The sequence below is a fragment of the Onychomys torridus genome, chromosome 6 (genome assembly GCF_903995425.1).
Source record: "Onychomys torridus chromosome 6, mOncTor1.1, whole genome shotgun sequence".
In the NCBI taxonomy this organism is placed as follows: domain Eukaryota; kingdom Metazoa; phylum Chordata; class Mammalia; order Rodentia; family Cricetidae; genus Onychomys; species Onychomys torridus.
Genome location: NC_050448.1, coordinates 113,604,967 through 113,621,771, shown reverse-complemented (window position 1 = coordinate 113,621,771; position 16,805 = coordinate 113,604,967). Strand labels below are relative to the sequence as shown.

The following is a 16,805-nucleotide window of genomic DNA, read 5'->3' as shown; positions in this document are numbered from 1 at the left end:
GAGAGAAGCGCAAGTCAGAAAAGGGAGTTTCTTCCCAAGAAGCGACAGGTGAACCAAAGCAGAGGACCCCACGCCCTTTCCGACACCTGCGAGTGTGGGGGACACTGAGGGTTCAGGAATTGCACTGTCCGAGTCCCGACATCACGCCCGAGGCAAGAAGGCGCCCAGACAACGAGCGGAAGTACGGTGTAGGGTCTCCACGGACCTCACGTGGCGCCACCGGCGCAGCAAGGCTAGGCGGGCAAGCAGAGGCGGGGCGCGGCGCTGGGGCGGGGCGCGGCGCTGGGGCGGGGCGCGGCGCTGGGGCGGGGCGCGGCGCTGGGGCGGGGCGCGGCGCTGGGGCGGGGCGCGGCGCTGGGGCGGGGCGCGGCGCTGGGGCGGGGCGCGGCGCTGGGGCGGGGCGCGGCGCTGGGGCGGGGCGCGGCGCTGGGGCGGGGCGCGGCGCTGGGGCGGGGCGCGGCGCTGGGGCGGGGCGCGGCGCTGGGGCGGGGCGCGGCGCTGGGGCGGGGCGCGGCGCTGGGGCGGGGCGCGGCGCTGGGGCGGGGCGCGGCGCTGGGGCGGGGCGCCACTACGCGTGCGCGGCGGGGGCGGGGCTGTCGGGCGCCCGCTGGAAGCGCGGGAGGGGCGGGGCAGCAGGGGAGCGCGCGCCGTGGGGGCGGGGCGCTGGCGGCGCGGGCGCCGTGGGGGCGGGGCGCGCAGCGTAGGGGCGGGCCCTACTCCTCCCGGTCCAGCGCCTAGGCCTAGGGGCGGAGCTCCTCCCGGGCTGGGTCTCTCCCCTCCCTCGGCCGTTCCTCCCTCCTCCTTTACCTCCTCCTCCGACAGGCAGGCCGGCAGTCAGTCAGACAAGCAGCATGGCGGCGGTGGAGACGCGGGTCTGCGAGACGGACGGCTGCAGCAGCGAGGCCAAGCTCCAGTGTCCCACCTGCATCAAGCTGGGCATCCAGGGCTCGTACTTCTGCTCCCAGGTAGCCGCCCACCCCGCGCCCCTCCGGGTCTCCTCCTCCGGGCCCTGCCGCCTCCCCCTCGGGCCTCAGAGCGGCCCGGGCCTCGGGAGCCGGCCGCCGGCGCTCGTGGGAGCGGAAGCTGACCTGCGGCGGGTTCGGGCCGCGCATCGGCAGCGGGGAGGGCGGCCAGGTGTGTGGGCAGGTGGGGACGCGCGGGAACCGGTAGCCCAGGACCTCCGCCGGAGCCGGGGTCTGGTCCGGACGCCGCGGGCCGCGCTCCCGGGGCTCCACTCCGGTGCCTGTGCAATCCGGGACGGAGACGGAAACGACCTGCCGGGGCCTTGGGGTGGCCGCAGTCTCCTGCAGAGCTAGTCTCAGCCTCACTTCTCCTGTGTTTTACTACCGTGCTTTGGCGTTTAAGCAACTTGGAGTGTGGGAGTGGAGGGGGGGGGGTCTGTGCAATTCATTCTTTTCCGTTGGCATCTCAGTTTATTAATTGAGAGAACCGGTGAGCTAAAGAGATGAGTCACTTGTGTTACTGAAGTTCCCATAGAGTGGGAAGGACAGTTCCCTCCGGGGTTACGCTTTAAGGCTCCGATGTATTTAGGAAGTGGTGTGCAGCTGAGCAAACCCGGTGCTGAATGGGCAGTGTGTGTTTATGGAGCAGAATTTGTGTTCCACTGCGTTTGAGACTCAGAATGATGGCTCTAAGTTACAGTTTGTTGATGAGGGGCATATACATATTTTGGTAATAATCTGACAGGTTCCTGGGAGCGGTGAATTAATCAATAGTCCAAAGGCCTTGGTCTGCTAATTTCCTGTGAGATCTTGAGTCAGTGAAGATACTTAACTTCCCGAGTTCCAATGTTACCCTGCTCAGACAGAGTGAGGATAGTTTTCCTTCTGTATTTCACAGGTTTGCTCTGACGCTGAAATTAAGATAAGACCCTGTAGCCCTACAATGTAAGAAGTTTGTGTTTTAAAGGATTCCACTACAATTAATACTGATATCTAAATAAAATTGAAGTGGCTACGCGGTGGTGCACGCCTTTAATCCCAGCACTTGGGAGGCAGAGGCAGGCAGATCTCTTGAGTTCCCAGAAAGCCAGGGCTACACAGAGAAACCCTGGCTGGGAGGGCGAGGATAGTTATGGGAAAACAACAAAAAGAACTGTTTTCAAATATAAAGTGCATGCAAAAATAAATGTAAAATTAAGACCTATGCTTAACAGCCTTAAAATTTGTAGATAAGCCATCACGAGTTCCTCACAGTTGGATTGGTCTTGTGTTTAGAGAGTATGTGATCCTTGACCTTGTTGCTATCATTCTGCAAAATGATGCTATGGGGAAGAGTGTTGCTTGATCTAAAAATAGCATTAGGGCTATCAGTCCGGCATAGGGCCTCTTGTGGCTTTAACATTTTCCAGTTCCAGCTTACCGAGTTCTGTGTGGGACCTGGACTTAAAATAAAAATTTTGCTGAGCGGTAGTGGTGCACACCTTTAATCCCAGCACTTGGGAGGCAGAGGCAGGCGGATCTCTGTGAGTTCAAGGTCAGCCTGGGCTACAGAGTGAGTTCTAGTACAGGCACAAAGCTATACAGAGAAACCCTGTCTTAAAAAACCAAATAAAATAAAATTTGCTATGAAAATTGTGAGTCATCTTAGTAGATTAATGTAGTCTATACAATGTTTATTTTGGTTTTTTGAGACAATTTCTCTGAGTAGCTCTGGCTGTCCTGGAACTCACAGAGATCTCTGTTTGCCTCTCTCTCCTAAATGCTGGGGTTAAGGTGTGTGCCACCATGCCCAGCTCTATACAGTGTTTAAAGTTGGGAGGTGCTTTAATTCCATCATTTGGGAGGCAGAGGCTGGTAGAACTCTTCTAGGCTAGCCTGGTTTACATGGTGAGTTCAAGGCCAGCCCATGGGCTAGGAATTGAACCTAGGTCACCTGGAAGTGGCCAGTGCTCTTAACCATTGAGCCATCTCTTCAGCCCAGCCAGTTTCTTCTTTTTCTTTGTTTCTATGTCTTTCTTTCTACATTTCTTTCTTTCTCTCTTTCTTTTTCTTCCTTTCTATCTTTTTTTGTCTCTCTCTTCCTTTCTTTCTTGAGGAAAGAGTCTAACACATCTAATTACAAAGAAGAGAGGCCATAGGTTTAAGAAAGAGCAAGGGGTTTATGGCAAGGGTTGGAGAGAGGAAAAAGAGGGAAGTGATGTAATTATATATTAATTAAAATGTATATAAAAGCTCAAAAGGTTTTGAGAAACTGTTCATCAAGCATGGGTGGCATTCTGTTATAAAGAATATTGAATCTTTGTAGCTTGAAGAAATGTCAGACATTTTGTCAGCGCATCTGAGACTTATGTATGGTAGAGAGAATGCAGCCTGTGCTGGAGCCTGGAGTTACATTACCAGTATTACTGCTACCCCTGTCATCAGACATTCAGAGGGGCTTCTGCTGTCTTTCTTCATTCCCGTTATCACCGTCCACGGGCAGTTTGTAAAGTCTGTCACTGAGTCAGTGGAGCAGTTCATTCATTTCTCCACTGTATTCTTCACTTTGTAAACAAACCACTCAAACCAAAGCAGACAAGGTCTTTCTTCCCCAGTTGGCTCATGCTTATTTCAGTGCTGAGATTATTCCTGCCTTTGTGTTCCGACTCCACAGTTAGGGTAGCTCCTCTCAGGCTGCCGGATTGTCTTGCTGTAGCCATGGGCTGTGTGTATACTCTTTACTTACCCAAAATGTCACTTGCTCTCTCTGAAATCACAGCTGTTCTTTCAGCCCCAGTAGAGACCCTAAACACATTTTATATAGTGTTGAGACTAAGGCTTTCCTTGCCATTGAGTATCTTCTCTTCAGCGTTTTTTTTTTTTTTTTTGTTTTGTTTTGTTTTTTGTTTGAGACAGGGTTTCTCTATGTAGTTTTGCGCCTTCCCTGGATTTTGCTTGGTAGACCAGGCTGGCCTCGAACTCACAAAGATCCACCTGCCTCTGCCTTCCCAGTGCTGGGATTAAAGGCATGCGCCACCACCGCCCAGCCAGAGTTTTTTTGTATGCTTCTCACTTTTCCTAATGCTGGCCCCTTGTCTTTCTGACCAAACTACAAAGATGCCTATTTATAATACCGTAACTCTTTTATAACATTTTAATGACCTGCAATTACCTTATTCATTAGAAAACAGTGTCTTTGATCATTTTCACAGCCGAATGCCCATTTCCTTGTGCTGTACTTTGGATGCAGCAAGTGGTCAACACACTTGAATGCCTAAATAAATGTCTGAAAAGGCAGAAGGAGGTTCCTCCTCTGTGTAACGTTGTGCAGATGACTTCTGGCTTTCATTGTCTTTTGGAATAGGGGTACTAATAGTTCCTACCAAATGGTTTTGTAGGTGAAATGAGTAGGTAAGGCACTGACCAGAAAAGTAAACTATAAATAATGGCTCATTTTATTGTTATGCAGTATTTTATATTTAAAAACATAAAAATGTATTTATCAGAGTTGTTTCATTTTAAGAAAATTTCTTCCTTTAATAGAATAAGACCTATTATTTTTAAAGTTGATCTTTTAAAAGGTTCTGATATTTGAGTATCTTGATAGTTATCCCTTCTTTCTAAATTAATAGTAGTTGTATGTACCCAATTTTCTTTACTTGTAAGTGTTTTGTTTTGTTTTTTGAGATAGGGGCTGAGGTCCACTCATTTTTGTGTTTTCTGCAGTTCCTTGTGGTGTCAGTATACTCTCAGTTCATTAAATGAAAGTTGAAGGAATGGGCCTGCTGTGGAAAGTGCAATTCTACTTTTACATTATCCTTTTAAAGGGTGGATAATACTAGACAAAGGTGTCTATTAATTACTGTCATTTATTAATTATGGCTGAATTTAAAATTTCAGTTTCTTTCTATTTTTCTTTTTCTTTTCTTTTTTCCCTGAGCCAGGGTTTCTCTGTGTAGCATTGGCTGTCCTGGACCTCTCACTCTGTAGAACAAGCTGGACTCCAACTCACAGACATCCCCCAGGCCAAAATTTCAGTTTCTTAACTGTTGTTATTTAACAAAGTTCTGTGCTGTTCATTGTCTTGCCCTGAGCCAGTTATCAGCTGGGAAGGAACTAAAGATGCGTCATTGTTTATGGATTTCAGAACTTAAAACGTCAGTGACTAGCTAAACGGAGGAGACTGCATCTGCAGTCAGACCTGGGTCTCTGTCTTTGCTCCAGTATCCTTGGATAACTCATCTTCTAAGAGAGGAGAGATGGATGGTACCCTTCTTAGAGTTAGGAAGAAGGTGGATAAACATTATGTAAAATGCCTAGCGTAGTGTTTGGTAAAGGACTTCAAGATGCTTATTACCTTATGTATCATTTAGATTTATTTATCATGTGTGTGAGTGTTGTGTCTGCATGTGAGTGCCTGGTGTTCTTGGAGGTCAGGAGCAGTCATCTATCTGATCCCCTGGAACTGGAGTCCGGGATGGTTGTGAGCCACCATGTGGATGCTGGGAACTGAACTAGGGTCCTCTGCAAGAGCAACAAGTGCTCTTAACTACTGAAGAATTGCTCTGGTCTCAACCTCATATGTCGAAGGAAAGTTTAAAAATATTTGAGAGTATTACTTAAGCACATTTGGGTACATTGTTTTTATTATTTTTGAGACACGTTCTCATGTAGTCCAAGCTAGGTCCTCCCTAAGGACTCTGGCAATCCTAGCTTAGCTTTTTATGTATGCTGGGATTACAGGCATATGTACCACTATGCCCAGTTTATATTTTGGACAAATTTTTGCAGCCAGTTCTTTCCAAACAGCAGGGACAGAATTCTAACTCTTTAGTCCATAGATTGCCAGTAAGTACATACTGGACGTGCATGTCCCTCAGCCACCAGTGTCCGCTTCTGTCCGCGTCCATCACTGATGCTGTTATTTGCACTCAGCTCACATGGGTGTTCCTCATCCAAACTGTCATGTGACATTTCACAAAAATGGATAATCAGAAGGAATTGACTAACCAAAATAAAATACGACAAAGAAATGACAAATGATAATGTTGGATATAAAATTTAAACTAAATACAGAGCTGTAAACGGCACATTTTGGGGGAAGTTAGATTGATGATGCAGTGTTTAGAGCATTTGCTGCTCCACAGAGGGCTAGAGTTCAGTTTCCAGAGCTCTTAGGGGTGGCTTCCACCTGCCTTAAAATTCCAGCTTCTGAGGTTCTCATGTCCTCTACTGGCCTTTGTACTGCATGTGTACATGCACAACACACACACACACACACACACACACACACACAGCGTGCGCACTAGCAAATGAATCTTATAAAAAGACATGTTGGTGACATGGGATTGTTGACATTGCAGGCTTTCTAAAGATTCTAGCTGTGTAGCCAGAGGAAATGGGATTGGTGTGTGTCTGTCTTTTGGCATAAATGTTGGAAGTATATCATCTTAGGGGAGTGGCACTAGTTCATGCTGTAAGTAAAGTACTAGGCTTGACGTTAGGTATTCAGCAGTAAATATAAGATGGTTCTTTACCATTTGAGACAAATATTACATAAGTAATCACATAGTCTAAGTTATAAAGACTAATAAGAAATAAACAGTACATGGGGGACATAAAAGAGGGTCAGATTATGTTAAGAATGAATCTATTCTAGCAGTAGTAGATATCAAAAAGGCTTCAGACTAGGGAACAACCAATACAGATTGAGCACGATAGTGGTAGCCTCCAGATATGTACCCAAAGTTAAGACTTTTTTCTTTCTTTCTTTCTTTCTTTTTTTTTTTTTTTTTACGATTTTAAATGTGGACAGGTGGTGGTGGTGCACACCTGTAATCCCAGCACTTGGGAGGCAGAGGCAGAGCCAGGCGTATCTCTGAGTTCAAGGCCAGCCTGGTCTACAGAGCTAGTCCAAGACAGGCTCCAAAGCTACAGAGAAACCCTGTCTTGAAAAACCAAAAAAAAAAAAAAAAAAAAAAAATTTTTTTTTAAGTGTGTGTGTGTGTGTGTGTGTGTGTGTGTGTGTGTATGCATGCATGCATGTGTAGTGTCCACAGAGGACAGAAGAGGGCATTGGATCCCTTGGAGCTGGAGTTACAGGCAGTTGTAAGCCTCCTTATGTGGGTGTTAGGAACAGAACTTGGTATCTGTTCAGTCTTGTAACTGCTAAACATCTCCTGTCTATACTCGTAATGATCCATGAGGTCCTGAAGAACTACGGAGAATTGGCTTTTAATGCAGGCAATTCTTGCTTTGCTTTTAATGGTAGGACGGAACCATAGAAATAGGAGCTGATTCTATGCAAAATAATCTTTATAGCTAATAGGAAACCTTCAGTTTTTTTTTTATATATCCTTTATATTTTTCTTTTGGTTAAAACATTGAGAACTCTCTAACTCTTGGTTACTGTGGTAGTTTTCATTGCTGTGGCCAACTTCCTGAGGAGAAGAAACTCAGGGGAGGAATGGCTGTTTTGGCTTACAGTTTAGGGAGAGGAAAGCTGGTGGGCCAAGCATGAGGCAGCTGGTCACGTTGTATTTGCTGTCAGGAAGGTGGGTCAGACATTAGACCTCCAGGCTAGCTCCAGTGACCCATGTCTTCCAGCAGGGTTCCTTCTTCAAGGTTCTCCAGCCTTCCTCTAGGGAGAAATGTTCAGTCACAGCACAGGGGTGGGTTGGGGCAGGGCTACCGCAGTTCTGTTGAAGGTACTACTACACACTCTGCCACTGAGCTATAACCGCAGCTCAGATTCCTTTCTGAACTGATCCTTGAGTTGATGGCCTTGCTTGCTTGCTTGATCTCACTTTGTCTCGTCTCCTTCCCTCATGCCTCTGCCTCCCCCGCCCCCCCATCTCTCTCGTGTTTTTGAGACAGGGATTCTCTGTAACAGCCTTGGACTAGCTCTGTAGACCAGGTTGGTCTCGAACTCACAGATATCCATCTGCCTGCGTTTACCTCCTGGGTGTTGGGATTAAAGGTCTGCATCACAGTTGCCTGGCTGATGTAATTTCTTAAGCTTTTTATAAATATTTATCTTTCAAACTCTTGTGTTTTAGTCTTTATATTTACTTTTAATTTTTGAGGTAGACTTTCATTCAGTGTGTAGTCCTGGGTGGCCTGGAACCCACCTGCATGCCCCTGCCTCCACAGGGGTGGGATTAATAGCATGTGCCACCATGCCTGGCCCAGTAAGTGTTTCTTCTGTGTAACAGTTCTTAAAAATGTTTCTGATTAAGGAAGGCCTGAAACTGATTTCCTTGTTTGTTCTTTCAGGAATGCTTTAAAGGAAGTTGGGCTACTCACAAGTTACTGCATAAGAAAGCAAGTAAGTAGCATTGCTTATCTTCATGCCCTTTGCCTTGGACACAGCTTTTGTGTGAGTGTTGGGACTTCTCTTGGTTCTGAAAGTGTAGTTCTGACATCTGGAATTATTATTCCTTGGTAATAATATGTTATAAAGTATGTCTAATGACATCTGGTTAACCTTGTTTCATAAGGAAAACCTGAGACCTTGGCTAGGATAGATGGGTCTAGGTTGGCTAGTACCTGATAATGCCCTAATCTTTTGGTACCCTCTTGTCTTGGCTAGAAGTGTCTGCATATTGTAGGCCGAGGATACAGGGGCTATTCTGAGGACTCAGGGGGCTATTCCGAGGATTCAGGGGATTGTCCAGATCTCTGTTGCTCTGTAGCTGATAATGGTTTTAAATCCCTGACCTCCCTGTTTGTACCTTCCAAGTTCTGGATTATAGGCATGTGTGACCACACTGTGTTGATTTTTGGGGTGTCTTGTATTACCCCAGAAACTATTCACTATTTCTTAGCCGTTGTAACCACACTGGTGTGGTTATTCTTCAGATAGCCTTTCTTCATCAGTTCCTCATCCTGTAAATGTAGTTCTTAGTGTGGCTGACCCGAGACAGCCCGCTACAGTTACCTGGAGATTGAAAAGGACTTGCTGTGCTTATAGCATTGCCATCTGATGCTTACAGTTTTGGCAGGTAGTTAGTGTCTTGACTTTCTGTCTTGTCAAGACTTTCTGTCTTGATGATTTTGTTGCCTTGTACTCATCTGTCTCTGTTTTCTATGAGTTTGTTGGTCTAATGAAGTTTGTTAGTTTGATTTACCAAAGCACCTGAGGTTATTAGCCAAACTATCTTTGATGGGAAAGGAAATAAAATTAAATTTTTTTTTTTTTTTTTTTTGTGGTGGTATAAAGTGATACCTGTGCTTAATAGGAGTTCTGGGTTATTTATCCATGGGAGGAAATGTAGTCTGAGTGTTTACCAAGGCATAGAGCAAGACATCTACTTCTTTTGGTTGGTTCCTTTGAATGGAAGTGTACAGCTTGGAGGTCATGTATTTCGGGCCTTACATTGCATGAAGTCCAATGCTCTTTGGTGCTCTGCCTGTATCTTGTCTGATCCTATTGCATTGTGGTTTTTGAAAAATAGCATACAATGTCCTTTGCTTTCAAAGTTGTTTACAAAGTTTTGCTACCAGCCTCAACTCATTTCAAGATTACTAGGAATCAAATGCTTGTTTAGCATTTGGGACTTGGGTTAAATGGGTCCTGAAATGTAACTTACTTAAATTTTCAGATGTAAATTTCTAGTAAGTGAGTTCTTTATAGAGATTAGAAAAGAACTTGCTGTGTTTCAGCCTTGTTTGTCTTGACAGCCTTTGTGTTGTTTGTGTGAGGCCTGCTTTCAATTCTCCTTGAAAATACTGTTGGTAGAAGGGCAGGAATGGAGACCAGGTGGGAGATTTGAAAGGCTTCCTTTCCTGTTCCTTGTTTCCTCCCTAGGAGGATGGTAAGGCAAAGCTGTTTTGACTTTGTTTTGAGACAGAATCTAGATGTTTTTTGAAATTTCATTTACCACCATTTTATGTGTGCTTGTGCATGCATATATGCATGAATACATGCTACAAGTGTGGAAGGGAGTCAGGACTTTGGGGGGGGGGTCTGGTTTACTCCTTTTACCTTGTGAAGTGTTGGGGATCAAAATTAGGCTTGGGAAGTAAGTGCCATGTGGCCAGCTCTGAATCTAGGGTTGTTGCACTCTGTATGACCTGAACTTAATGAATCCCTCCTACTTTAGTCTCCCAACTATTGACAGATGTACCACTGCTCAGCAAAAGCCTGAATCTTGATTCTTCTATCCTAGATTTAAAGAGACATAACCCTAGAGGTTCCTGTTTCACACACACCACTTCATGCTAGCTTTACATGAAGCAAGCATCAATTGTCATTTTGAAGAATTTTCATTAATACTTGAATCTAGCATCAGTGAACGGAGTCCATTTTGGTTTTATGTTCAGAAATAATTTTGTATTGATAAGATAAAAACCTTCACTGGAAATACATTATTGGGGGTTGGGGAGATTGCTCCATGGTTAAGAGCATTGTCTGCTCTTCTAGAGGACCCGGGTTCAATCCCCAGCACACAACTGTTTGTAACTCCAGTTCCAGGGGATATGGTATCCTCACACAGACTTACATGTAGGCAAAACACCAATGCATGTAAAAATAAGTCTTATAGTTTTGGTTGTGAGCCTAGCCTTTAACAGCTGAGCTATCCCTCCAGCCCGTAAAAATAAATCTTGAGGAAAAAAAATAAATAAAACTTAAAAGCCATTGTTTGGTTAAACTGGAATTTTTTTTTTTAATGTAAGTTTGTTGTGGGGTGATTTAGGATCACCACTTTTAAATAAGAGCATAGAATTCAGCTGTTAAGTCTGAATTCAGATGGGAGAGTTTAGCTCATACTTGGTATTTTAAAGTTAAGTTTGTATGACTTGACATCGTAGAGAGCATACATTTACCATTGGCTGCCATTCTGTTTGAGACTGTACAGGGTGTCTGAGTGCTTCTTCCAGACACTGAGGTCTGAGCGTGGAAGACTGGTGAGCAGAGCGGTAAAGCAGCTGCTTGGTCAGGCTAGGCTGGCTTTTTGTGCCTGGGCTCTCTGGTTTTCAGCAAAGAGAGAAGTGAAGTATGCTGCTGCTTGGTAGCTGAAGACTGAGCCTTTCTTTTTCTCTTGCTTTTACATCTGTCCATCACTCTTTCTCACAGAAGATGAAAAGGCAAAACGAGAAGTATGTTCCTGGACTGTAGAAGGTGATATTAACACTGACCCATGGGCAGGTTATCGGTACACCGGTAAACTCAGACCGCATTATCCACTGGTGAGTATGTAAAGTCATTAGAATGGAACATTGTCTTTAACCAGTTTTCAGTTTCCTGAAATTGATGCTTGTAATTTGTATTCCAGTAGTGAATCACGAGCAGGATTGCCTTCAGAAGGAGCAGTGTACATTCTATCTAGATCTTAGGGTGTATTATTTGGGAACTAGTAGGACAATTGGCAGTTGTGGAAGAAGTGGAGAAGATTTTAGATATAAAGACTAAAACTTTATAAATTTTACAAAGGAATGGGATAAATATTTATTTTGGTTTTGGTCTTTCCCTGTGTAGCTCTGGCTCTCCTGGAACACACTCTGTAGACTAGGCTGTCTTTGAACTCAGATCTGCCTGAGTCTATCTTCCAAGTGCTGGGATTAAATTAAAGGCATGCGTCACCACCTGGTGGGATAAATACTCTGTAGCCCAGGCTGGCCTCTAAGTCACAAGTCATAGAGATCTGCCTGCCTCTGCCTCCAGTGTTGGGATTAAAGGCGTGCGCCACCACCGCCCGGCTGGGATAATTACTCTTATTTATGGCTGGCATGAGAGCACTGTATAATGCCGCTCTTCTACAGTTTTTTGTAGAGCGTGACACATTGTAACTGAATAACAGTGGTTTAAGTACCACTCCTGGCCCTACCTGTAGGGAATTTCATGCATGAATAGAATGTGTTTTGATCAGACTCACCCACAGCTCACTCTCCTCTCTAATTCCTTCACTACATTCCTTCCCAACTTCATATACTTAAAAAAAAAAAAAATACCAAGTCCACTTAATGCTGCCATTATGTGCATGGATGTAGGGCATCTACTAGAACATGGGCAAACTGTCAGGGGCTGCATCCTAAGAACACTGACTCATTTCTAGCAGGCATCAGTTGCCTATAGCTTTCCTGCCTGGGGTAGGACTTCATGAGCCCCTCCCCATCCATCCTGGAACTTTGGCTTGTTTGATCTTGTACAAGTCTTGTGCATTCATTCACAGCTACTGTGCAACAGCCCTCTTCTGTACAGTAAATGCTGTTTTGAGAGGTTCACAGCCTCTGACTAGTGGGGAAGGCCTTAAATCCAATGAGAAATAGATTCTTTACTTCTAGAGCATCCATGCCATTTTGAACTGGGTACATGGAGTCAGCCTGGTCATGACTGTAGCTGGAAGGGTTCCTAACTGGGTAAGCTGTTGGTTACTTTCCCCTGCTGATGGCATGTCCAGCACTCTCCAGAGCTATGAAAGCCAGTGATCAGCGAGCTTCCACATCAGGGAAAGCTTGGTTTTCATAGGACTCAAGAGGTTTGCCGTTTTGAGATGAGGTCTCTCCACATAGTCCTGGCTGTCCTGGATCTCATATGTAGACCCAGCTGGCCTCAAATCCACCTGCCTCTGCCTCCCAAGTGTTGCGGTTAAAGGCATGCCAACTATGCCTTCTGGACTCAAGAGGTTTTCTTTTTTCCTTTTTCCAGACAGGGTTTCTCTGTGTAGTTTTTGGTGCCTGTCCTGGATCTTGCTCTGTAGACCAGGCTGGCTTTGAACTCACAAAGATCCACCTGGCTGTGCTCCCAAGTGCTGGGATTAAGGGCGTGTGCTGCCGCCGCTGTCCCCCCTTAAAACTTCAGAATTTACTTAAGTTTAAATTTGCTACCCTTGAATTTTTTTATTTTATTTTATTTTATTTTTTTATTTTTGTTTTCTGAGACAGGGTTTCTCTGTGTAGTTTTGGTGCCTTTCCTGGATCTCGCACTGTAGACCAGGCTGGCCTCGAACTCAGAGATCCGCCTGGCTCTGCCTCCCGAGTGCTGGGATTAAAGGCGTGTGCCACTACCGCCCGGCACTGCCCTTGAATATTTAAAATGACTTGACTGGTACTTTTAATAAAATGAATATATCATTATTATAAAATTTGGAAAACTGCCAGATACATAAGAAAGTTTCTGTATCCCTCCCCTCCAGTGATTGTGTCTAGTAATATGTCCTTTTTCTTTTTACTCTGAGATACCACTTTACAGTTACCAGCTTGCCAGTTTGAAGCGACAGGTTGCCTGGTGATTTTTAATTTTTTTTAAAGATTTACTCCTTTTATTGTTTAAATTATGTGTTTATGTCTCTGTGTGGGTATTTGCACACGAGTTCGTGTGCCAGCAGACACCAGAGGTTACAGCAGGTTGTAAGCCACCTGATGAGCACAGCAAACTCTTACACACTGAGCCATTCTCCAGCCTCATACCTTAGCACCCTTAGCCTCTCTCCTTCCTCAAACATACATGTGGCGGCGCTGACACAGGGAGTGAGTTGAGCGGCAGTGAATGAAACAGGAGCTTACAACATTGACACACGGCTAGAATTACCTTCTTAAGTAAGGCTTTTGCTGAGCCTCCCTCTGGAGTCTTCTCCCAGGCTTGTCTTTGTTACTAGTTAATAGGTGTTGAACAGACCTATCCCATTACTTTTTCTAGATGCCAACAAGGCCAGTGCCCAGTTACATTCAGAGGCCAGACTACGCTGACCATCCCTTAGGTAAGTCCTGCCTGCCCGCCGGCCTGTCTCTGCATTCCCGTGTGTGGGCTTGGCTGTCCTTACAGAGTTTTCAGCGCTGGACATGTAATGTAAACATTGTTTGTTTTCCGGAGCTGAGGATCGAACCCAGGGCCTTGTGCTTGCTAGGCAAGCACTCTACCACTGAGCTAAATCCCCAGCCTCATTGTTTCTTTGTTTAAAGCCACATTAGAGCATTTAAGATAAAGACACCCCCCCCCCCAATTAGGAATCTGTCCAGTTCTGAAAACAATGTTTATGTGGCTATTAAAGACTATATTCAGAAAAATACAATATTTTCTGTTACACGAACTGCCAGATGGGAGGGAAGGCTTTGGTTTTCCTTTTGCTCTTACCTAGATGAAGGCAAAAGTAGATTACCAAGGCAGAGTGGGCTGTAGCAGTACAGGGCTAGTGAAGGTGGTGCTAGTGGTAGTTGTGCTGAGCATGCTGATGATGGTTCTCTAATAGTAACTGATACTTATTTCTGCTTAACTGTGTGTCAGGCACTGTGCTAAATTCTTTGCACGTGTTACTCCATTTAATACTTTCAACACGTCTGAGGTAGGTTCTGTTGTCTTCTCTATTTTATAGATAATAATAGTGAGACATGCAGAAAAGATGAATAATTTGCCACACGGGTCAGTGGACTTAGTCTCTGACCTTTGAACTTGTACAGTATTTAGGTTGGATTAGGCGATGACTGGTTTTGCATGTCAGAAATGAGAAAAGGTTGAATACCAGTGACTTTTTTTCTCCCCACCCTCCTCCCCAGGGCTGAGGACTGAACCCAGGGCCTTTTTTGTGCTTGCTAGGCAAGCGCTCTACCACTGAGCTAAGTCCCCAACCCCAGCCAGTGACATTTTTACATTATTTTTTTTTTAATTTAGAACATTTAAAAATTTTTGGGCTTGACATGATCTAATTACCTAGCCCAAGCTGGCCTCGAATGTGCAGTCGTCCTGTCTCAGCCTTCTGAGTGTGGGACTGCTTATCTGCTGCCACTGTGGACAGCCTGCACAGCTATTCAGCTTAGATAGCTGCACGCAACCATAGTAATATTTTTCTATGTAATTTAAAAATTTAGTTGAATTCATTGTGAATAAATGTAAGGAAGACAGTATGGGTGATACCTTGGAAACATGTAATTTTATTCTCTTTTGAATGTAGTATTAACTTATATGTTAAATAAATATAGTTTTTAATAGAATAGAATGTTAAGTGTTGAAAAGAAGCCCTGCTCTGTAGAGATTTAAGAGCATTCCCAAGATAGTCTGTGAATACCTATTAGACCAGTGCTGGTTTATGTACAGTTGAACACACCACATATACCTTTTCATCTTTTTGTCTTCTCTTAATATGTTAATATATGATGAGTTCATGTAAGTTCTTCAGTTCCGTAATTTAATTTCATTGTGTGGGTGTATCATAATAATCAACTAGGCCTCTCCTAATGAAAGGTTAGATTAGATTATTTGCAGGGATTTGCTTCTGTGAATTCGATTGTAGTTTCTATTTTTGTATTTTCATCTTTGTTCACAATTAAGAATTTTTTTTAGGTTAATTATCTAAAGTAATGGTTTGGATCAAAGGATATATACATTTTTACTTGAGATAGTAGAAATTTCAGAGCATTTTGCCAGTTACTACTCATAAAAAGCATAAGCATGAGCATGGGCTTGGCGGTGGTGGTGCACACCTTTAATCCCAGCACTCAGAAGGCAGAGGCAGGTGATCTCTGAGTTTGAGGCCAGCCTGGTCTACAGAGCAAATTCCAAGACAGTCTCCAAAATTACCTTTTTGGAGAAAACCCCTTTTCAAAACAAAACAAAACAAAACAAACTCCAAAAAACCAACCTAACAAAACATGTTTTGCTCTGACAAAACAGTAAAATGTGAACAGTACAGTGAAGGCTAGCGTGATTCCTGTGCGAGGATGCCCTCAGCTTCATGGAGTGCCAGATTTTACAAGAAAAACAGAACTTTGCTTCTCCTCCATTGTCACCAGCATTGCTTGTTCTCAAGTTTGTATGGTCTTTAGAAGTCTGAAAGGCAGAGAAATTGGGTATTTTTAGTTTAGCTTGCATTTTTAAATTATAAGGTTTAACATCTTTTCATATTAAATGCTATTTTCTTTCCTTTTGAATGTTTGTTCATAATCTTAACCTCTTTCCCCATTAGACTATTAGATTTTTTTTCCAAAATTGATTTCTAAGATGTTCTTGGTATATTAACACTCTGAATTATATGGTAAAAATGTTTTTCCCCAGCGGAACACTAATATTTTGTCATTATTCTGACAGACTGGGCATTTGTATGTAGTAAGATAAATGTGTCTTGTGTTATTGCATTTGGTTCTCATGTCTTTAGTCTGGGGTTTGACTGGCCCCCTGGTCTAACCACAGCCATTGCCAAGCGTAGCTGTTGGAAACGTTTTCCTGTTTGTAGGCCTTGTTGCTATCTCCTTAGCTTTTCTCAGGAATTCTCTTGGTATTCTTGCATGATACTTTTTCTGTACTAAGTTTATAATTTTGTCTTGATTCCAAAATATCTTGTTGACATTATTTATTGGTATAAAACTCAATTTATAAATTAATTTTGGAACAATAATATCTTAATAGTACTAAATATTCTATCTGAAAATAGGTTATGTTTTCTGTTATATTAATCTCCTTTTATATCTTAAAGTAAAGTTTCAGAGTTCCTTTTGTTGTTGTTGGTTTTTTGAGACAGGGTTTCTCTGTGTAACAGTCCTAGCTGTCCTGGAATTACTCTGTAGCCCAGGCTGGCCCTGAACTCACAGAAATCTGCCTGGCTCTGCCTCTCGAGTGCTGGGATTAAAGGCGTGCGCCATCACCGCCCGGCTCCGAGTTACTTTTGGGAGCTTTTTCACTGTTACACCTGTTCTGAGTCCTTTATTGTTAGTAGTTTTTAGCTTGTTTGTGTTACGGTAGGTAGAGTTTTTAATTTTGGCATCTTAACTCCAAACTTACTAAATCCTTATTTTCATCCATTTCTCAGATGATTCTTTTGTTCTATGGCTGTGTAATATCTGAAATTGATAAAGCTCTTATCTTTTTAGATTTTATATTTCTTTTATTTATTATTCTAATATTGCTGGAATAATGTTGTGCCAGATGATACT

The 16,805-nt window shown here is 43.9% G+C and overlaps 1 protein-coding gene across 1 annotated transcript in view; it reads left to right on the top strand.

The window, feature by feature from the left end:
• The first annotated feature begins 715 nt into the window (after positions 1-715).
• Metap1 (methionyl aminopeptidase 1) overlaps positions 716-16,805 on the top strand; it is a 35,911-nt gene continuing 19,821 nt past the window's right edge. The window contains exons 1-4 of the mRNA XM_036190968.1: positions 716-965; positions 8,217-8,268; positions 11,020-11,132; positions 13,582-13,642. Of these exons, the coding sequence (XP_036046861.1) occupies positions 852-965; positions 8,217-8,268; positions 11,020-11,132; positions 13,582-13,642 (340 nt within the window). The 5' untranslated portion in view covers positions 716-851. The remainder of the gene's footprint in view (positions 966-8,216; positions 8,269-11,019; positions 11,133-13,581; positions 13,643-16,805) is intronic.